At 50.1% G+C, this 22,412-nt stretch overlaps 5 protein-coding genes across 5 annotated transcripts; 1 reads left to right on the top strand and 4 right to left on the bottom strand.

Annotated features, from left to right (window-relative positions):
- Nucleotides 1-1,335: 1,335 nt before the first annotated feature.
- Nucleotides 1,336-3,459, bottom strand: PFICI_02955 (uncharacterized protein; the record flags this gene model as incomplete). The annotated part of the gene is made up of 1 exon (XM_007831536.1): nt 1,336-3,459. The coding sequence occupies one exon, from the start codon at nt 3,457-3,459 to the stop codon at nt 1,336-1,338; it is 2,124 nt and encodes a 707-aa protein (XP_007829727.1).
- A 5,635-nt stretch (nt 3,460-9,094) lies between these two features.
- On the bottom strand, nt 9,095-9,582 carry PFICI_02956 (uncharacterized protein; the record flags this gene model as incomplete). The annotated part of the gene is made up of 2 exons (XM_007831537.1): nt 9,095-9,455; nt 9,524-9,582. The coding sequence occupies 2 exons, from the start codon at nt 9,580-9,582 to the stop codon at nt 9,095-9,097; spliced, it is 420 nt and encodes a 139-aa protein (XP_007829728.1).
- A 651-nt stretch (nt 9,583-10,233) lies between these two features.
- Nucleotides 10,234-10,518, bottom strand: PFICI_02957 (uncharacterized protein; the record flags this gene model as incomplete). The annotated part of the gene is made up of 1 exon (XM_007831538.1): nt 10,234-10,518. One exon carries the CDS (start codon nt 10,516-10,518, stop codon nt 10,234-10,236), a length of 285 nt encoding a protein of 94 aa, XP_007829729.1.
- Nucleotides 10,519-10,962: 444 nt separating this feature from the next.
- On the bottom strand, nt 10,963-13,067 carry PFICI_02958 (uncharacterized protein; the record flags this gene model as incomplete). The annotated part of the gene is made up of 3 exons (XM_007831539.1): nt 10,963-11,031; nt 11,094-12,666; nt 12,721-13,067. The coding sequence occupies 3 exons, from the start codon at nt 13,065-13,067 to the stop codon at nt 10,963-10,965; spliced, it is 1,989 nt and encodes a 662-aa protein (XP_007829730.1).
- A 3,821-nt stretch (nt 13,068-16,888) lies between these two features.
- Nucleotides 16,889-19,904, top strand: PFICI_02959 (uncharacterized protein; the record flags this gene model as incomplete). The annotated part of the gene is made up of 2 exons (XM_007831540.1): nt 16,889-16,931; nt 17,095-19,904. 2 exons carry the CDS (start codon nt 16,889-16,891, stop codon nt 19,902-19,904), a joined length of 2,853 nt encoding a protein of 950 aa, XP_007829731.1.
- Nucleotides 19,905-22,412: the final 2,508 nt, after the last annotated feature.

Raw genomic sequence — 22,412 nt, forward strand, 5'->3', positions numbered from 1 at the left:
CCTACGCCAAAGTCCATTTTCACTCTCGCCCAGCCTTGCGACAAGACCCTTCCTCTCCCGTTCTGATCCAGTGAAACCAACCTATCTACAACCCATCTTCGTGTCTCATGACCAATGTCTTTTGTGACCCCGACCTCCGAGTCTTGTGGTAAAACCGTGACCCTTCACAACCAGCCCACCAGACGTAGCTACAGCCCTTTGCCAATGAGAAAGATTCCGGAAATGGTAAAGAGAGAGGATACTCTGCACACAATGGGAAGAATCCGCGCAAAGACCCTCTGCCAGTCTTTTGTTGAAGGCGCTCCATCTTTTTTCCCCCCCAAATCCGCCCGTGGGGTTTGAAAAAAAAGAAGGGAGTCTTATCCTCCTCTTTCAAACGGGGCCCGGCCGTACATGAGAAGCTTCTACGATAATTCCGTCATTTCGAGTTGAAAAGTCGAGTCTTGGTTAAAGCTGACCCACCGCATCAATGGCTCCATCTTCCATATGGAACCCTTCCGATTGCTTTTTATTTTTCTTCCTCTTTCAAATCTTTTGTAATTATTCTGGAACTGATCCAGGTCACCGTTGGAGGCCCCAAATATGTCAGTGCGGACATGGAAGAACCCACAACATCCGCTTAGAGAATGTTCTCTCCCGGGACCCGCTTAGATAGGAGAGAATCATATCTGGAAAGGAGAGAGAGTCATATACATGAATTTAGCTGGAAATTAACAATGTTGAGGCGGTCAAGGCCAGAAAATATCAAGGGATTGTTATCATCCACCTGATACAACAATTCAAGTCACAACTCTACTGATAGGATTCAGTCCCTAGGTGCTATGCGGTACGTTGCAAGGTAATGCATTCAAGTCATGTAAACATTCAGAAGACAATGGATATGGTTTCGATGCCCTAAGAAAGGCTGTTTTGCATTATTGTATAGACCGATGTAACGAGCGGCCCTCGCACGCAAATCGGTTCCTTGTGTTCTTGTATGAGACAAGAAACCATCCTCGTCATCTTCTTCCTCATCGCTTCAACAATGCGCTTGCGCAAATGGCAGCGCTTTGCCCCGCCAACTCCTAAACCCAAATCAAGGGGGAAATAAACCATTTTACAAATCAGAGGTCGACCCATCCCAAGGTCGACCATCTAGTCCCAAACGCCATCGCCAATGCTCCCCAGTCGTGACCTCTATAGCCACGTTATTACGATCTGATCTAATGAATAATAATGTACACGAAATGTTTAAACTGATGAATGAGTGTGTATCTCTGAAGCAAGTTCGGCTGCTCGCGGTGTTGTCTAATAAAATAGGGTATCGGGTAAGAGAGCATTGTAGAATCGAAACTTTTATGTAGCGAACGCTCCAGGAATGGTGATTGATAGTCGTTTGATGTCATCGACGTCAGCTTCTGGCTTCTCGACAACCAAGGTCTCGGTTGATTGTTGTTGGACAGGCTCGCTTTCTCCAGTCGCCTCTACTTGAGCGTCTTCCAGCACCGAGTCTGCCGGCCCATCGCTTACGTCTGTCTCTGGTTGCTGTGGTTGACTGGCAGATTCTTCTTGGAGGGCTTCGGGCTTGGTGGTTGTCTCGGTGTCATCTGAAGCAGCTTCGAGGGACGGCTCCGGCGTGGCCTCGCGGACGGACTCGACTATGACGGACGGTGCCTCGTGGCTGGTGCGAGGGCTCTTCTCGCAAATGCTGCCTGGGGAGAGGCCGTGGGCTTGAACAGCTGGTATCACGCCGCCTCCTATGCGGCTCCAGAACATTTGCTCCCGGAGCCTGACACTTTCTTCCCATGCTGCCCGTTCCGAGTCGACGTCGTCGGCACGCCAGTGACCATCCTTGACGATGCGGAGGAAACCCAAAAAGTCACAAGTGGATCGGACGCGGTTGAGGCAGTAGGTGCAAAGCGGGTAGCGCTGGGCCGAGTCGGCTTCACTCGTCTTGAATCGATGCAATCGGAGATGAGGAGCGTCCCTACGACTCTCACCACACAATGAGCATGGGTAAAATTGGGGCTTGGTAATGGCCGTGAAAGATGTGTTCGTAGGTACGGGCTCCACAACCATGGTTCCTTCGATAATGGCAGTGAGCACAGATCGACGTGCCAGCCAAGACAAGCCGGGTGCTGTGTCGAGGCGCAGTGTAGGCTCGACATCCTCAGCAAGAGTCCTCTTGAAAAATTTGGTCTCCTTCAAAGGTGGAAGCGGCGTGCTAACAGATGCTGCGCTCATCAATGACGATGCAGGAGTGCTTGGGGTCTGTGACGACGTAGACGAGGTGATGGCCGTTGCAAGTGATGCAGTAGATGCATTCGACGGCGCAGAGCCGGAGCTTGCAAGACTCAAAAGAGGGTTGAGGCCACCATATGAGCTGTTGGAGAGCCGACTCATAGGTCGGGACTTCGAGGTTTTGATGAGAGCTAGGAAGTCCTCGTAGGCACCCAAGTCGGTACGAAGAACGGGCTGAAGGAGGTGAGTAAGGCTGGTCGGGAATGTTGGAGAGCAAGGCTCGGTAATAGCGGATTGTAACGTGATGTCGCTTCGGTCATCGTCTCTGGAGTCGAACTTGCTAAATCCAGGGGAAGAGGGCGTCGTGCCGCTGTGATCGTCGCGCTCAACTGTCATTTGCTCCATGACTAGCTTGAGCTCTACGAGCTGTTCCTGCTGTGACCGTAACAATCCCTCCGTGTCGGCTAACTGGGCCTTCAAGAGGTCGTTCTTGCGCTGAACCGCATCTTGTTCCCTTTGCGCTTCCTCCTTTGCAGAAATGACCATCTTATTAGCCTCCTCGAACAAGGCCTGCGTCAAGTTCTCCAGCTCCTGTTCAATCTTCTTCTTTTCCCTGTCAACCTCGGCCTTGGCTCTGCGTTCTTCTGCAAGACGTAGTAGTAGCTGGGCTTTCTCGCGCTCCATAGTGGACTTCTTGATCCAGACGTCGCCAGATAGTTTTTCGTTCTGAAGTGCTATCGTTGCTTCCAGTTCGCGATTCTTTTCCCTTGCTTCCTCCAACTCCTGCCGTGTCGATGCAAGGCTGTCGTCCAACGAGGTTTGATGGTTGATTGCGTTGATGAGCTTGGTGCTCAGGGCAGCAACTTCGTTATCAAGGTCAGGGTGGTGCACTGGCGTCTCGGAGCCACCAGTCGAGTTTTTCCTAGGATCGGGTGATGTCGTGAACTCCTCATCATCTGCAAGCGATTGGTTTGAATGTTTCCTGCGTGGTTGTTGTGGGACCTCCAGAGACGACGGTTCTCTCGACGGAGAGGACATGCCCGTTGTCCTCGGAGAAGTAGCCGATCTGGCAGGAGACTGCTCTCTGGTGCTAGAGTTTGATGCTTGCGAAAAACTTGAAAAGGAACGTAAATGACCAAAAGGACGTTGGGGTTTTGGACTGGAGCTCTGGTGCTGCGTCCAGGCTGAAATGTGAATGAAGCTGAAGAACGGAGCATTAGCGATTGTGGTTGATGACATAACAATGATGAGGATGCGAAAGGGATTGGCGGTTAAAGTGATGTGCCAAATTCAATTGAGCAAGCCGCGAAGGCATGCGTGCCATTTTGAAACCAAGAGTTCAAATGAACCAAGGTGCGACTGTACATGACATGGGGATCATTGTTGTTATTGTTGTTGTGTTTGTATGCACTTACGAGTCCATCTTGGTTGGCGGATAGACCTTGGGAGGTCCGGATCCAGCTCCAGCGAGCAATTAGGGATTCAGCTCCTGGATTCGGACTTGAAGCTTGGCGCTCCTGGCAGCTCGGGTCGGTCGTCGTCGATTAAGACGCGAATCTCCGGCAGTGACTAGAGCCAAAGTCCGAAAGCCAAAAAGGGCTGCTGGAAAGGCCACTGAAGGTCGGCAGCAGCAGAAACTTTTTTTTCTGCTGTGTTGTTTTGTTGATCAAGGTTTAGGTGAGAGAGACCTGACCCTATTGTCGCGGCAGGAGAGACAATCCACAAGCGACCCGAAGGGGAGGTGGCGGTTCGGTGGAAAAACGTAGTGTCCGGATGGGCCTAATAAGCGAGGATTAACATTAGGCTATCGAAAATTCAGGGCGAGCTCGCGCCGAGGGTCGATCAAATGTGGTCCGTGACGGCAACTTCCAGGATTGTAGCTGTGTGTAGGTGTGTCTAATGTTGAGAAAGGCACAACAATGTAGACAAATGTTTTGTTGTTGAAGAAAATATGCGAATCTAGTCGAGATGAAAAAGAGGCTGTGCAGTGCGGGAGCAACAATATCTAAGTAGTAGTAGCTTGCTGATAGGTAATTGTACTGGGAAGGGAGATCGGAAAGCAGATGCAGACCCAAGACCTGCAGATGCATGGCCTTTTTGCGGAGAAGAGGTGCTCCAGTGATGAGCTTAGGCGGCGATGGGCGACAAGGGTAGATGAGGTTTGGAGGTCCCAGCTGACGAAAGTACTGGGCTAGGGGCCGACAAGTACAAATTGTACATGGGCGATGCATCTGCGCTACCTAGACTAGAACACGGCTACAAGGACAAGTACCTAGACTAGATGATGGCCTCACGCAGCGCCCAGGCGAAAAAGAGAGTGATTTAAGCGCTGGCCGACGCGAAGCCCTGCGACGCTGAAGCAAGAAAACGTGGGCTCTTGGGCTGGGCTCCAGAAAAAACCGTGCAAAAAAGGCTCCTCATTTCGCTCACGGCTCCTTCCAACGGCCCTGTCAGTGCATGCAGGTCGTGACAGGGTCCTGTCAGAAGATGGTGTAGCGGAAACTCGAATGAGTGGACGCCTGTTTCTGCTCTGCTCTGCAACCAGCCAAGCCCGTCCAGCGAATGGACGACGCCCATGACTCGATTGTGCCGCTGTCGTCTGTGTTGTTCGCCTCTTGTTCTTATTCCCATCCAAGCAGCAACAAGCTCGACCAGCCAACCGGATGTGCAACCAACCTACTGTGCACATAACGCCCCCATGACTGAATGGCTGACGGCAGGATCAACTGTTACCGAAAAGAGGGGAAGAAGGGTTTGGGGCAACGTGAACAATCAACTTGGTGTGCTGTTGAGGGGAAATGTTGCATAATGGCCGCCCTTGCACTGCGTAGCTGGTCACGCCCAAACGCTGAACTACCAGGCAGGCTGGCAAGGTAGCGTCCCGTGACCTTGATAGTATAATCGCTCGTGTAAACCGAGTACATTCGTAGTATGATGTTGTGTTGGATATGACGAATAGTAGGTCGGACAATCAAGTTGCATTACCTAAGACTATTCTTTTTGTTCCATGGCACTGGCAACTGCTAACCGGCACATTATCTCCAAGATCATCCGAAATGATGTGCACCTGTGGGCAGTGTAGATTAGATAGATACGTCAGATCTCATCTCGCGCACATTTCCATAGCAAGCACTGGCTTTGGCCTAGCTGACGATTACATAGTTGATTCACCAACCGAGCCAACCCTTCGTACATGAGATACTTGCATCGTAGGTGGGTTTTGCAGGTAACAGATTAGTATTATACCCGCTTTGCCGCCATGTTCGTCATGAATCGGCGCGCCGCGGTGGTTCCAAGCTTTTAGCGTCCATCGTATCCACGGACCCCTGGCAAAAAAGCTCTCTAGGCTTGGCCGGCCTTGGGTGTCACGACCGAAACCACACTGTCTTCTTTTCCCCGTAATTGGCACGCAAATATGGACCAGTGCGTGCCAGGAAAAGGTGAGCGACGCAGCAGAGTTTGCGCCGAGCTGATCTAGCACCGAGAGTTCCAAGGGTGACAGAAATTTTCTGCTTACCCATCGACAGACGGGCAGTCCAGAATTCTAGACGCGAGGGTTTGAGTCGTGTCTGCCGAGGATCGTTGAATCCAAACGGCCAGGCACAGAATTCCAGACTCGTATGGGCATTTCATTCAGGAACTCAAAGTCACCTGAAAGCTGAGCGCCAAGGGCACAATCATGGTCCAGATCCGTCAGCCGCAAGTAACAATTCGTTGTTGCAACGCAGCAGCTGCTACTAGCAGCTTAGTATGGAAGATAGTAACCAAGGTCCCAGGCTCGGGGAGGGCCGTGGAGCACAATCCCTCTTTGGGGCCAGAACCCCGTTCGCTGGCAGCAATTGTTGGGGCTCTCGGGGCGGAGGGAATCAATCATCGCGTGGCCCCGATGATAGCGCGTTCTCTACGGAATACTTTTGCTATCTCGCCCATCCTGATGAGTGATGTTAATGAAATGGGTCAACGATGAGAGGCCGCATATCGTATTTCGTGGGATTCGCTCGTACTATAGTGTAGATAGGTAGGTCGTATCCGCCCGCGGTGGAGGATTCGAACCGCATGCTCATCACCCCAGGTCTGCAGGTCTGCAGGTTTGCCAGTCTACTAACCTTAGGTATGTATCTGCCTTTCCGGTGGTTCCTGGTCCTCCCTCTCTGAACGCGAGTGTGAGATGAGCACTCACGGTCCCAGACCCCAACCGACCAACCCCCGACATCCCCCCCTCGTCATCACAAAAAGAGGTGATCAGACGGCACAGCGGCGGCAGGACCCCGGCGTTGCAGGGCCAAGAGCAAGGCGAGGGGAAGCATCGAGAAACACAAGTCGCATCTTGAGATCAGGCGACTGCGACGGTCCCATGAACGCAACAATGATCTCACTGGGCAGCAAGCATTGGTAGTACCGTCCGTCGGTTTCGGGACAAGCACCGCTATGTCAAGTTGTGAACCGAGCTCAAAAGGTCCCCGACTTTTGATCCCATTGAGTTCAGTCAGGTACGAAAATACGTAGCAGACCCCACTATGGAGCTTGATGGCGTTCTCGAATCTGGTGTAGCCTGAGCCTTTTTCCTCTCCACGGCAGTAAGCCACAGCTTCACCAAAGTCCCCCAGAATACAAAGTGTCAAATCGTGGGTAAACCTTGTCCTGAATCGTCGAGCACAATTATACTTTGGGGAGGTCTTTTCACAAACGACGTCGAGACCGGCGCCGAGCTTGATTATTCGCTCTCCCGACGCCTGTCGGACCGGAGCCTGGAGGTACCTACAACGAGGCTGAACAACATCGTCCATGTTGACTGTTCTTGTCTGACACTCAATTGATCAACTTGATTGGCAGATCAATGTGACCGGTAAGCAATATTCATGACTGCAGTGTAGATCTCCAGAGGCCCTGCCTATATTTGAAGCTCAAGACAGGCATGTATATTTCTCCCTATGGTTCATAAAGACCTTGGTGCTCACATAATGCAGATAGCCAAGGACGACGTGCAATCTTACCAAGTCGAAATCTCGTGCTCTCAATCAACTCAATGTGAGCTTCCGTCTGTGTAGTTTGAACATTCCCATGTAATAGATCTATGTAGCAATGAATTGACTTCCTTGGAACTGCACTTGCTGTTCAGTTTTATCCTGCAATCGACTGCTCTAGAATAAAGTTTCATCTGAATTATCACCAGCAGCCTGTTCAATACACGATGTACACGGTATATCTTTATTTGAGATGACTTTGATATACGTAATCCTTCACTCCCATTACAGGCGCCCAAATCACCCCACAGTAACGGCCAGTGTGGCGTTTATATAAATGCGCCGTTCAACCGTTGATTGAATGTAGATAGTCCAAGCATTGCTGTCCGACTCGCTATTCCTGGTGCACACTCCGGGGCAGCATAAATTCGTATTCATCTGACCAACACTCACTCGGCAGCTCGTGTTTAGATGCTTGTTTCGATAATACGACGCCGTCGTCGCCAAAGGTATACACTGCATAGATTGCCCCCAAAACTGCGGAGCGGAGTAGAACAGCACGTGGGGGCGGGAAGCGGAGGCTAGAAGCTGGAGCTATCCGATGCTTCTTCTCGATTCTGTTCTGTAGCCTCTTTGTCAACTTCGTATACTTATTTTGGTCTTGACAATGTAACCCGCCCATGGACTGTAGGAGGAGGATTGCATAAGGCAAGTCCTGCCCTACATTGCTGTCCGCTGCTTGGTTAATAGGCATCAAGCTAGTGATGAACCTGCAATTTCCCTCATGATTGATGGCTTACTTCGTCTGAAAATGCCTCGCCTGCAATAAACGCCGGACGTCCCGTGCTACGGGGCGATACTGCGCAGCATAGCAATGGCCCCAATATTTCTCTTTTTTCCCCTTCTCCGACAGAAACACGACAGCTTATTGCGCGTCCTTGTTGTCACTCGAATGGGGGTCACATATCGGATACGGCCCTGAGGGAGAAACGCCACTCCAAACAATCACCGTGCTTATGTGGCTTGCTGCCATTGAGCCAACACACTCGGTACAACTGCTTGTGCGAGCAACATGCGGGTTAGCCGGCTTGTTGGTACTACTATCACAAACGACCACGACGATCAGGGCTCCATTTTCTTCCACCTACGGTACACCTGAGAATTCCAAAGCCCCAGATTCCCGTAACGTCAAACGTCTGTTGTAGCTATTTGTAGAAGCGGGGTCCCGATCCGCTTCGCTGGCACGGGCGCTCTCTCAGCAAGCCATTGCCAATCATCTCGTCCAGGTAATGCAAGAATAGGATCTTCAGAGGCAGTGCATTGAGCTGCTTGGATAGTAGGTGTTCCGAGTGCTCTGAAGAGGCCCATTGCGATCGTTGAACTTGACAGACGATCCTGTCGTTCCTTTCGTCCAGTTGTGACAATCAATGCCGTTTCATTTCAAGTCGACGCGCACATCTCAACCTCTCTGCTTACTTCCCCCAGTAGTGGGTCACTTAGCCAGCTGTATAAGTCTTGCACGGATTCATAATGACTACAATATGATCCACACGTCGTTGCCGAGGACCTTGTGTAAGTAACGAGCATGTCATTCAGAATTTGCAGTAGTCTTTGCATGGTTGGAATGTCATGTTATTGTATCTCACTGCATATCTCACTGCAGTACAGATGCAGATTTTGTAGCTTGCATTGCTAATTGTGTCTACCTGCTCCACAAGAGCTTGACAAAGATTGGCCAACTTTCGATGACTTGAGACCTGGAGGTTGACTAAAACACCGCATTGACAAGAGGAACTTTGTATCCGTGTTGAGCATGCTGTTATAATATCTAGCTACCTCTGGGCATCCACAAATCAGCCAATGGCGGGACCTGGTTGCTCAACTTCACAATGATCGCAACCGTAAAAGACTCAAACCCAAGTAGCATTCGCAGAAGTGGAATGTCCCTTGTGAGCCTGCACCACGTTTTGGACTCGCTTCTCAAGAACCGTCTCGAGCGGAATGTCCAGATCAGAGGTCGTCGTGGGCAACTCCAAGGTCTTGGAGTGGTGGGTAATGGAGACATCAATAGTGTCGACGGAAATAGACCCAGCAAACTTGGCAGCACGCGGGTCGAGAGTAAACTCGGGCTCGGAGGAGCTCGAGAACGTGGCTGTGGCTCCAGGAAAGTCCTCAAAGATAATGCTTTCATCAGGGGTAGCATAAGTGATTGTCGGCCTCGTGTGGGTGACAGTTCTCTGCCCTCGCATGGTTGTTGTCTGCGTGACAGGTCTGTGTACTGGATTAATATACTTTGTTCTTTCTCCCCGGAGATGATGATAACTACAAAGGATACTTACGTGATCGGTTTAGCCATGATGGCTTGCACAAGAGCCGCGATGATGAGTTTGCTCAACATTTTGGATGATATAAGATCTTGTTGACAAATTCCACAAGAACCTCGGGCGACTTTGTCTTTGGTTTTGTTAACTGTTGTTGATTGTTCTTCAAGCGTTGCGTTCGATGCCTGTCTTCTCCAAGATCCCGCCTTGACTTGTGTTCTTCAAGGACTTTTTATAATCCTTCTCGACAGCGTCCCAGCCTCCGCAAGAATCCCCAAGCATCACCAGCACAACCTCTGTTGCGCGTCATTCAGCCCTCGAGGGCGATGACTATCAGATCAAGTTCAGCTCGACTCCATAGAGGCTGGCAAAATGCCAAGCATACTAACTGTTGCGGTAAGGAGCAGCGCCAAGTCGAGACAGATCTCCCTAGATCTTTTTCGCACAAAACCCACCCTGTATCTAATATGCATGTCTATCCATTCCAGCGCAATTGAATATCACCGAAGTCCCCGAAGCGCGTACATGATTGACTAGAATCCTGTCTATTATCGTAATGACTACGCCAGATTCGGAATTGTTCAGATGCGTCATAAAGGCCGAGATGCAGATTAGACGGCGAAAGATGAAACAAAATATTGAGGGGATCGAGATATATATCGCGCTACCTCGTCAACCCGAAGGAGAGGCAGACCAATATTATTTTACACCCGGGACCTCCAATCTGCTTATTTCTTCTCGTCCTTCCCCCGACTCGTATACAACTTTTCCGCCCTTTCGCTCTTACTACCCCGTGGTACCGTCGCCTCCGCACCGCCCTCGAGCCGCTCGAGCGAGTCTTCGATTAACCCTATGTGCCCGCGCAAGGTCCCCTCGAGCTCGTCCATTCGAGCTTCGTGCTCCTGTAGGTTATACTCGTGGTGACTCTTGAAGTAGAGTGTTACGGCGCCCAGTGCGGTCAAATTGGCCATGCCCAGCGCATTAGTCAGTGCTGGTGAGCGCAGAAGGGACATTGTGGGAAAAGACAAAGTGATATACGTGATGACAATGTCAATTGGCGTATCGATGAGTGCGTGTGTGGATTGACACAAGAGGCAGTGTAAAGAAAATACTTGTAGTTTGATATGCCAACCGTTTTTCATATTTTCGAAACATACAGTAGCTATCTCCTGGGCATATAGCCCACTAGTATATATACCTACGTACCTAAGTAATGAGTTACGATGCATACCAAGTGTTAGCGTCATAGAACCACATAAAGCTTAAACATGGACGGGGCTTTCGATTGAGAGCAAAGACCGAAAAACTTGGGCAGGTTCTAAATGAGCCAGAATGCATGATCCCAATGTTGGTTCGCAATGGAGAAAGTAAGGGTTCGCAATGAGTTTCACTGTCATCTGGAGCCACTTGGTTTATATAATATACAAGTTTCTTGAAACCATAGCATCAACTTCTCTTTACGGCAGGCTCATAAAAAGCTCCAACATCTTGGGGTAATTTGGCGTGCCGAGGCCAGTGACGGGGTCCTATTTGCACAATTAGTTATCGCGAAAATTATTGCCAAGAGGCGGAATTTGGAGATGCTCACCCATCCCTTGGCACAGCTAAAGCCCTTGGTACCACATCCGGGGTTGTTGCCAGTGACAATATCATTCAACACGTCGGGGTTCTCATATAGGGTTGGGTTGACGAATCCAACGGGCGACTTGCCTGCGGCAAGTCTCTCCTCGTTGATACGAGTGATGAGGGCACCAAAGATGGGCGAAGAAGCGCTCGTACCACCCTCAGTTCCCAGACGACCTTGCACGTAGACTGCAATGTTGTCGCCATTGGCAGCCACGTCAGGGATACCGCGGCCGTCGCGGTTGTAGACACCACTACTAGTCTCGTAGCTACCGTTGGTGTAGTACGCATAAGTCGGGTTGGCCGTGTCGTAGTAGGTCTGCACGGCGGCAGCCTGGTAGTCGGGCACCGGGAAGATGTTGGAGAACCCACCTCCCGAGCCGAAGCTCTTAGTGGCAACTTCGGGATCGTTGACGGTGTTGCCCGTGGGAATATAGGTAGAGCCGACATTGGTGAGCCATGGGCAACTGTTGGGCTGGGTCGGCGAGAATACCTTGCCACTCTTGAGACAGCCATTGGCCGCAGCTCCGGTCGAGCCCGCGTAGCCAGCAACGCCCGTATCGCCACTTGCGACAAAGATACTGACACCTTGGAGACCGAGCTTAAGGAATTCATTACACTGACGCTGCTGGTAGTAGGCCGGAAGATCTGACTCCTGCTCACCATACGAGATTGAGATTACGTTGGTCGGCGTATAGACGCCGCATTGCAATTCGCCCTTGTATCCATTTGCATGGCTGTCAGGATAGGTCGGGTCCAGATCCGGGTCATTACCGCACTCTCCATCAGAGCAGTATGTGCAGTAGGAGCCGTCCAGAGCATCAAAAAAGGTATTGAAGATACCCGTAGCATTGCCTCCTCCTGCAGCATAGAAGGCATCATCGGTCTGGTAGTCGATGGTGGTCTGCGGGTAGATGATGGGAATAGCCAGCTCAAAGTCCAAGTTGCTCTCGCCACCAGCCTTGGAGACAGCAACAGGGGCAGTACCACCATCAATTCCGTCCAGGGCCGGTCCCCATCCAGCTGGAATGTAAGATGCGTACTTGGTGTAGAAAGAGTTCAAATCAGCTTGAGCGTAGTAATCTCCCTCCTCGAAGATACCCATGGAATTGTTGGATGACACCGGGGAGGTGGAATTCAGTGCATCGAATTCATACAGCGCTCGGAGACAGGCTGGCGATATAGCTGTGGCGCATGTAGCTGCAGCATCCGTGTCCATCAGAGAAACGGTCGACTCATCAAGCGCTGCGAAAGGGCGAAGACGGTTCCTCGACCTCCTGATTGCGTGCTCGAAGTCACGAGCAATGATATCCTCGGATCTTCGCAGACGACTTGTGATGTCGACACCCTTCACACCAGGCGTGACATAATCGATATGCTTGGTCAGGTGCTTGGGTATGGCATAGCTCTCAGTGTCGGTAACCAGACGTCCCTTCTTGTTCTCGTGGATCATGTACTCGGCATGCAGCAGGTTCTCTGCCTCCTCAAGAGAGGCCTCGAAAGCAAGCCACAGCTTATTGTCAGTATGCTTGATCCTCCTGAATTATGATGTTAGCTATGCAAGGGGTAAAGTAACATAATGCCGAACATACCCTTCAGAGATGCCATTCTCCACAAGCCATTGCTTCACGGCCTCGACAGTCGAGTCCGATGGCTTGAATGCCTCAATCACATCCTCCGACGTCCAGTGCTTGCCATACTTCTCCGACTTTGGGTGCGATACATCCATGAGCCATTGTGGCGCCTGGTCGAGGTTGCTCTGTTTCAAGCCGATACGCATCGGCAATTGAAGCTTTCCGTCTGGTCGGCTTCGTTTCCGGAGTCCAATCTCCATCTCGCTGGTTCGCTGCTCATGCACGACGTGCGTGTCAGGAATCGCCAAGGCAGCCGCAAGGCCGCCCAGCCAGGAGGCTGCTATAGTCCAGCTGGTTACTCTCATTGCGAATCGAGTCTTGGGAAGCCTATACACTAAGCAGAACAGAGTCGCCAAGGTCTTGGAAAGCCATGGCAATGGGAACGGCCAAGAAACGCCTACTTATGGTGTTTAATCATTGCGAGTACATTTGGCAGACCTTCCTAGATCGGTAATCCTGAAATGGTACCATGCTGCGGCGCCAAAAGCAATGCCACCTTGACCTGGTAGACACACGAATGACTATAAATGGGTGGTGGGACTGTGTAAAAGACGGCAATCTCGTCTGCTTTCGAGGTGGATGACTGCTACACAGTATTGCTTAGATGAACTGCCCGATGGGGCTTTGGCTTTGCCGTGACGATCTGTTCACAGCCATGTTCCTGTTAAGGAATGCGACATTTCTTAGCGCAACCAACCAGGGTTCTGCAGATGGGTCGTCATGATCGTTTGGGGAAGGTGAACACCCCGTCGGCTTTTCGTAGTTTGCAGGGGTCATTCCCACACTATGCATCGTCTGGTGCAGAAATAGATTCAACCTTTATCATGACGACCACATTGGGGCCCAACATCAGGCGAATTGATTACTCGAGATTCCGTTTGTCGTGGGATATCGCAAAATCAGCCCCATTTTGGCTTTAATTTATGGCTGGTACCAACAAAGCAGCGAAGTATGTGTAGAAAAGCTTTCGCTCCGAATGTGCTCGTCGCTGTAATGAATCCAATGCGCACCAAGAGTAAAGCTTACAATCGGTATCAGCTCAAGTAGAGAGTTCAGGAACATATGCGGTGCCAATCAAACAAACTGGCACAGATGCGGCCTGTCCACCGTCCGGGCGCGCCAAACAATGATGCGTACATAGGTGGCAACTTGGTAGTCTCGATTGCTTGTGGACAAGCCCAGCAAATGGAGAGAAGAATGAGCCAGTGTGCCAGTTTTCCCTGGACGCGTTGGCCAGGAACATAATGGCTGCCTATAGTGTATCCGGACACCAAGAACCAGTACCCAGCGCTGTTGAGTAAGTGAAAAATGCTAAATATCAGTTAATAATCGCGAGAAACTAGCAGCGTGTCGGCTACTCTCGTATACTCACATATTAATCCAAAATACCACCAAGCATATCGTCTGTTTGGGCGATGTGTATGTGATGTGGTAAACAGGTGAAATCCACAATAGCGTCATGATCACCTCGATTCGCAGTGAATGGTGGTAATTCCAGTCCCGAGTGGTACGCCATGCAAGAAACAGGTAACGAACGAAAGCAAGTATGAAGCTCGCCTGCATTACATCAGTCCATTGCCCGAATGGTGAATATCTGCTCTCGATTCGTGACATCGAATCAATACTTACCGTGATCGGCCCGACCACTGAGCGCACCGTTCTGTAATAACTCCAGCCCAATGCGATGCCACTTACGATCAGCATTGCCTGGCAAAGTCCCAGAAGGAAGAAGACCCACAAGCTAACAATATATTTCTGAAAGCAGTGCGGATGGAAGTCGCGGATTCTTGCATCTCGTCTGATTTGGTCGCCGCACCACTTGCACTTGGTTTGCGAATTAGTCAATGCGTCCCAGTACACCCGAGTAAACAAAAAGAATGCAGGGGGCAAAATTGTATTCTTCAAGCTCCGGACTTATTTGTGCTTCCAAATGCGCATCGTGAGCCAAAAATGCATTGCCCAACAGGCCTGATAGCTGTAGAAAATCTGCTTACAGAGAGTCTTCCAGGATAACAAAACCAGCAGCACGAAGAGAATAAATTACCCTGATCGTATGACCAAGTAAGGTCTTCACGATATAGGAAAGGGGAATGATAATGACAGACCCGACAGTAGTGCTCCAATTCTTTGCGCAAGCCTAAGGGGCCGCCAAATCGACGAGAAATGATCCTAGGGGTATAGAGATCAGAGAAATATTTGCAAGTCTGGCGAAGTGAACGAATATCCATAAAATCCATGTGGTTGATTAGTAATAGTTGGATCTCTTGAGGAAACTGGAAAATATATGACGGACTGCCTCCTGCAAATGTATTCGTTGCGGTTACTTTGGGCGTCGCTCCAGACTCGGGTAAGAGCAATAACCCAACCTTTCGATACCTTGGGAAAAGCTTGAATTGAATCGGCCCTGTCCCTGAGCGCTGATGAGAAGCCAGCTCAATGTCCTCACGCTGCTCGTGCGGCAACAGGTGCCGTTTCTGGAGCCTATGGTAGACATGCCATAACGATTCTCTGAGCATCCAGAGAAGCTCGGATACGAAGTGGCGCGCACGGGTAGGCATACTGATCAATAAAAACCATGCGTTGTCGAGCTCCGACCGGCGAGTTGAAGTATCATGTTGGGAGGAAATGTGTTGATTGATCTGAGTGCCTGATTTGTGACAGGCGACACATCACAGCTGAGGCCGCGCTACCTGGACTCAAACGAAGGATTCTTCGGCGCGCTTCAGCTTACCCCCAGCTTTTGCGGACGTTTGGGATTTGCACCAAAAATGTCAGCAAGGCTGAGGTTTTGCTGCCTGGGTCTGCCTTTGTTGCCCCTGCAACTTTGGGATGCGTATACGTATTCTTTCTTCCAATGCTGGTTCAGCTTTCGACCAATTGTCTGCGCTGGCAATCGCTATATCTTCAGCTCCGGATACTCTTATGGGTGATTGCAACGTCTAGCAAGACAAAAAGGACATGATAAGACTTGGATTCAAGCAGTAATACAACAACCATTTGACATGAACTGACAGCTCCTGTTGAATTATGACAGGATTGACATCATTTGGTCGCAAATGCAACCGACGTAACGCCAAGAATAAGCAGCACCTTACCTGTTCCTTGGGACTTCCTGCCTCTTGTTTTCTTTCTTTCTTTCTTCAGGCCTTGCATTCACTTGCTTCGGGCACCGTACATAGGCAGCCCAGAAGGCAGGTAGACACCTTATAACATTAGCAATGGAGTTGGGCAGAGTAGCATATACGTGGCAGGAAGTATCACTTCATCCCGCTTTTTATGCCGTTTGGACTAGGCGACTTACCTGGTTCGAAGCAATGTATTTGTGGCTCAAGTTGTGCGTGCAAACATGATAATGATGTGATGGAGTTGTGAGTCCTGACCCACGGACCCCGGGCGGTGCTCTCCAACCTCCCCGCCATCTGATCGTTGGTGCCCGCCGCTAAAGTGGGCGGCGATGGCGCGGACCCCACCAAGACCCCACAAGCTTACAGTCGACAGCGAGCTTGCCAAGCTGGCCCTGGCCCCTTGGCAGATGATGCAGGCTTCAATTGGCCAAGCACCAGGAGCTTGGGCCTCGATTTAGCGTGTCTGACGCGAGCTTGTTCAGCGTGCAAAACGTGCCATCATCACTAATAGACTCAGAACCCAATTCCAAGTGACATGTAAACATGTGCTTTTTAAGCTTGTACGACAGTTCAAACCCGAAATCTTAAGTTCAATTTCGAAACGAGAATAATGACCACTTCTTCTCATATGATATATCTCATGACTTCCATGGGCGTTTTCCTTCAAGACTTTGCTGCGTTCCTGTTCTACTCTCTCACAATGTTTCATCTGTATGTCCTATACAACGCTGAACTGAGGGGGCTGGGGAGTTGCTATACTGCCCACCTTACCCAACCTCGGATTTACAGCGCCAACTCGCACCCTGGGATGCGTCCACCCAGCCTCTTGCCCTGATGCCTTCCAACCATATTTCATTTCTGCAGTCGCCCATGATGCATTTCCACATTTCCTTGCATCAGTGATCTGCCAGACGCTGCGCTTGACCTCGTACTAGTAGTAGCAATTGGTTCCAATTCCCCGAGAGTGGAGTTGGGACCTGCAGCAAGACCTCCACGCAAGCATGAATTTCCAAGGCCTCGGCCACGACTATGTCAGAAAGAACCGTATGTCATGTCGCCTAATCTCCACCTTGTTTTTGTTGTTGTCAATTCTTATCTTTCAGCTTGCTTGTGCATGCGCCGGAGAAAGAGAAGAAGAAGAAGAAGGAAACCGGGCAGTGAAGAAACAAGCGCAACTCTCACTAACAGGAAAACAAAACCACCACAGGCTCCGATTACACCTATAGAACATACTCTTCGAATGCGACTGCTCCCACTTCGGCTTCGCAGATCACCGTCATCCACGCTCCATTAAAACAGAGATCGGAGGAGTCGGCACCGCCAAGTCCTCCCACCGTTGTACCATATCTTCCTTCTCCTCCCTCGACTCCCGAGCCGGACAGCCCAGTACCAACAAGGCGACCACAACGAACACGGCCTCGGGCACGGGCTCGGCCTCAGCCTCAGCAACGGCGACGGGCTCCTACATATCATGTTGCCCGAGAGCCTGTAGTAGACCCTCGACCGATTGTTCGCTTCCATCCCAACCAAGTCACCATGACCGCTTCACCACCGCCGACGACCGACTGGGTAGTCTCGGATTTCCGAGACGAGCTTGTCAGAAATGTCGAGACATCCGTTACACCAGGCGTAGACAGCACGCCGTACATCATTCATGCCTTGGAAACCATGACGCAACCAAGAGACGATGGCCGCATTATGTCTGCAGCTCGTTCCTCCTCCACCAGCCAGGCCACAAACCCAATACTGAGATATCTTCCCTCGTCGATACCGGGTCTCTTCCAGCCAAAGGCCGCTTACATCCCGGTGTCTACTGCTGATCCAGACCCAAATGCCCCGCGCAACATTTTGACCCCCGAGGAAGAATTGGCGGCATTGCGTCGTCACCGGAAACGGACCAATTCCGAGGATCCGCAAGCCAACCAACCAATGCTTCCGCTTGGACGACGACCAAGCTGGCTGCGGCCGCTTTCAAGTGGCACTATCAGAGTGCCGTATTCAGTATCCAGCAATGAGGACGATGGCCATCCTTGGGGCCCTGAAGATGTGATCAAGTTTGTGGATCGAATGGACGAATTAGAGCAAACACCCCCGCCGAGACGGTCCCCGCGGGATATCGACAACTGGCAGTCTCAGAGTGATGTCTTCACGGATGATCCCGAAATGGCATCAATGTTTCCTCGTCTTGATTACAAGCCCTGGACCTTGCGCCTGCCTTGTCTGTTCATATTAGCTGGACTATGCGTTTTGATGGTTGCAGCACTCATATTTTGTGCCATCTTTTCTGATCGCCAGCAAGGTCTCATGGCCTACAGTGGCACAATCTATGACGGCGGCTACTTTCTTTTCCGGATATTCCCTCAGTTTCTGGCCGCGCTGATACTTCTTTACGCCCAAATCGTTATCACGGCTGCGTTCAGGGTCTTGCCTTTCTCAGCATTGGCAGCTGAAGATGTACGATCACGACGAAATGTGGGTTTCTTGCCCCTATATCCCAAGACGTTCTTGTGGCCGCAGTATGTCAGCACCTGGCGAGTTCGAATACCCATCATCATGACTTGGCTTTTGAACTTTACAATACCCTTGCAAAGTTGCTTGTTCACAGTTGTATATATCGAAGAGCAGTGGATTTGGTGCACCGTACAAGGTGTGGCCTGGGTTCTTGTCGCCCTGTACGTCTTCATGTTGTTAGCGACATTGCTTTTGGCAGGCTTTTGGCATCATCGAAGAACTGGTCTGGGGCCGAAGTGGGATATGCGAACACTTGCCGACATCATCGCCCTCCTCGCACCAAGCAATTCTGCACAGCAGTTTTCGGGAACGGAAAATGCAGTGAGACGGAACGACATGAGACACATGCTCTTCAGCAATATTGAGCGCCTTGGCTATTGGCGTTCTCCAGAGGCACCGGAGCTAAACCTCTGGTATGGCATTGGTTCTCCGGCTCACGACGAGAAGGTCAATTTCGAATCACTGGGCGACTATGTGCATGAAAAGGGCCCCCGCGGAGCGCCACCAAACGTGATGCCGTCTGCAGGAGGTATACGCAACCGCTATCTGCCGTGGTGCTTTCGAGACACGCAGGTCAGCTTTTGGGCTGTTGCAACCGGTATTCTTCTCATCACCTTGTTCGTTATTTGTTTCAACCCCAAAACGGATATTCGAAGCGGCTTCGTGCCCCTCATCAGCGCTGCACCCATACCAGGCGCGTTCTCGGCTGCCAATTTCCTGTACTCTTTCGTACCAGCGTTGCTAGGAATGATCATCTTCCTCGTCTTTCAGTCTCTTGATCTGACGCTGCGCATCCTCACACCTTGGGGGGAGCTTTCACGCGTAGAAGGTTCCTTGGCCAGGAACTCAATTTTGCTCGACTACGCCGCTTGCCTCCCATTGGAGTCGACGTGGAAGGCCCTCAAGCACGGCCACTGGAAAGTGGCGTTCATCTCACTGTTTGCAACATTTTCGTTTCTGATACCTGTTTTGGCTGGAGGCATGTTCATGGCGCTGACAGCACCTGATCATATCGTACGAATGTACCCTAATGTCCCAGTGCTAGCAATCATCCTCACTTTGCTCACCCTCATGTTGTTGGCTCTTGTTGCTCTCATCTTTAACAGAGACCAATTTCGCTTGCCGCACGCTGTCACGTGCTTGAATGAAATCATCAGCTTCTGCTACGCCGAGGATCTACGGGCCGACCCGGCTTTTCAGTGGGCTCAGAGTCACCGACTGCTCAAGATGAAGCTTGGAGCGTACATGGACAATGCAGAGCAAAGCAGATGGTTCTTCAGTGCTGGCTACGGCAAGAAGGGCGCGCTCGGTATTCGACGTTATGGGAGATACACTGGCGATACCCCCTATGTCCAAGCTGCCAAGCGCCGAGCCCGAGAAAAGCGCGAAATGGCCGGTCGAATTTTGAGGCGAGCGGCGGAAAAGGATTTGGCGATCGATCGGCAGCGCCAGTACGAAATATCCAGACCAGTGCCCAAGGGCAATTCGACCATGATTTCGCCATGACTGTCATGATCGAATGGACTACCTACCTATTATTACCCTCAGGGGCTTTTGTATTTTGTATTCTCGATAATTTGTTTCATACCCTCCGCCTAGTGGCAAATGGTTTTAGAGTATATGGACACGACATCTTCACGGAAAACGAACGAATCTAATGGGGCAACGGATCACGAATGCATGGGCTGGGGCGTTTTTCTTCTTCTTCGAATGTTTATCAATGTATATGAAGGTATGGAAAAGCTCCCTGATGTGAGAGAAGAGCGTACGATAGATGTGCGAGTAATGAAGGATATCGAGTGACCTATTGTTTCAAAAACGTACGATTTGGCCAAGTTGAAATCTCCGCATTCCCATCTACCATGTGATAGATGTTTTGTTTCTCCCTAGACAGAAGATTGAATGAAGACCACTGGGGGCAATGAAAACATGGCGAAAGAATGCGAGAACTTTTTATGCATTACACAAAGCGCATAAGGTTCCTTGCTTTCTTGGGAACCAAGCCAAGTGATTTCCACAAACTTCTACGTCTTGGATTTTGGTTGGTGGTGGCGGGCCTTAAAAAAAGAATCAGATATTCATACTCCTCTCAACAAAGTAATGAGTGAGACCGATACGAGGCCAAACCAGCTGAAAATGGAAAAGAACAAGGTAAGGTGTTTGTCGGAAAAAAGTATGGGACGTCCAGAGTGTGAAAGGGCGGGGGGACTTGCGCAAGAAAAGGGTCCGCGGCTAGGTAAGCCCTTTTTTGTTCCTTTTCCTCTTGGCTGCCCTTTGACTGTCTCTCTCCTCCAGCCCGTATAACGATCAACGGCTTTGGTTCCCCTGTTCAGGAACGAAATGTCTCAAGAAAACCAACGGTGTCCTATCGGAAGCTTGGGACTTTTTTATCCCCGCGGACTACCATTTTCTGTCTCCAGAGGAATCAGGGATATTGGAATATGCTTTTTTCCCCATCTCCTCTTTCCCTTGTACCTAGCTAGTGAAGGGAGGAGGGAAGAGGAGGAGGACAGGAGGAGGAGGGAGAGAAAACTAGTCTTTCCCATTTTCCTTCTCTTGCACCATGGCCTGAATACAAGTCCAGATCAAGGTCTCCCCTCCTTGCTCCTCCAATCCATTCTGCAATCATGTCCCCCGTCTCCCTGACAGAGTATTGGCCATAATCAAAAGACCTCCCGGACACGCGACTATTTTTCACAAGTTATGCATGTCTTGCTTCCCCAAACGGCCGGTGCGCGCGTTTATGCAAGGAGGAGGAGGAGGGTGTGAATGAGTTACCCCTGAGCTTATGCACGTTTGACGTATGCGGGCTTGGGACCTTTTTATTTTTCTTATTCCTATGATTTCCTGTCTTTCCCTTTCTACTTTTTTTTGTTTTCTTCTCCTTGGGCCAAGTCCTGTCCCTTGCACTAGATGAAAAGCCTGGGTACATGTAAGCCACCAGGACAGCCACTGACATATAGCCACAAATAGTTTTCCACCCTAGGGGATATTGTCGCTGGAACACGCGAAAATTAGGATCTCTTCATGTTCATTACTATAGGTTCATTCCATACGAGTTTATTGCATGTAATCTTCCTCTGATCGCCATCTATCATGGCTTGAGTGGGTGATTCCAGTGATCCGTAAAAGTGCAATGCACAGAGTATGAATATCACACATACAACTTGGAAATAGCAATTGATTTCCCACGGAATGCATGCTTACGTAAGATCTATACATGGCCATGCATTGGTGAAAAAGGAAAATAAGAAAACACACTTCATCATCATCTCATCTTTCATACTTTGCCCCGCTTTATGCGTGTCTCGAAGTATGAGAAAAGCCTCCATTTTGTGCGTATGCAAGAGCTTTCTTTCCTTCTTTTCTTTTCTTATTCTTTCTCTGCGCTTCCTTTACAATTCTTTTTGTTAAATGTATGTATACAATGTGAATAAAAAAGGCTGAAGGGAACAGGGGATCACCGGCCATAGCCAAACCCTAAACAAGATTCCCTCTCATCTTTAGAGTTGTAGGGTCAAAACTCTGTGGAGTATAAACGCACCTTGAAAGACTTCTTCATTTCATCTGAGCAAAAAGTCCAGAGCCGAAAGCGGAAAGAAGCTTTTGTACTGCGTCAGAGGCTTTGCATGGCAGCATAATCGTTGAAAAGGTCCAAGGGAAATCTTCCGTAGTATTCTCTCTGTGATGCAGCCGAGCCCGATGGCGATCTGCTAAGTTGTACAGAACATGAGAACTGTGTTTTTCTAATATGGTAATCTGACAGTTGCAGGGAAACGGGCTCCTAAACAAAAGCTGGTTGCGAGGTTTGGTTGTTTGATTGCGAGTATCAATATATTCATGAGTAAACATGCATTGGATGTATCCCTCAAGGCTTCAGTCTCAATGAGCCTCCAGCCTAGTAGCTGTGCCCGGGAATATATTTATAAACAAAAACCAGCGCCAGCAACGGCTGTAGCACTCCCGACAACTCCAGGCTCAATAGCCTCCCATTTAAATGCTCGGCGCCCATGG

This window comes from Pestalotiopsis fici (genome assembly GCF_000516985.1).
Source record: "Pestalotiopsis fici W106-1 unplaced genomic scaffold PFICI_Scf_2, whole genome shotgun sequence".
In the NCBI taxonomy this organism is placed as follows: domain Eukaryota; kingdom Fungi; phylum Ascomycota; class Sordariomycetes; order Amphisphaeriales; family Sporocadaceae; genus Pestalotiopsis; species Pestalotiopsis fici.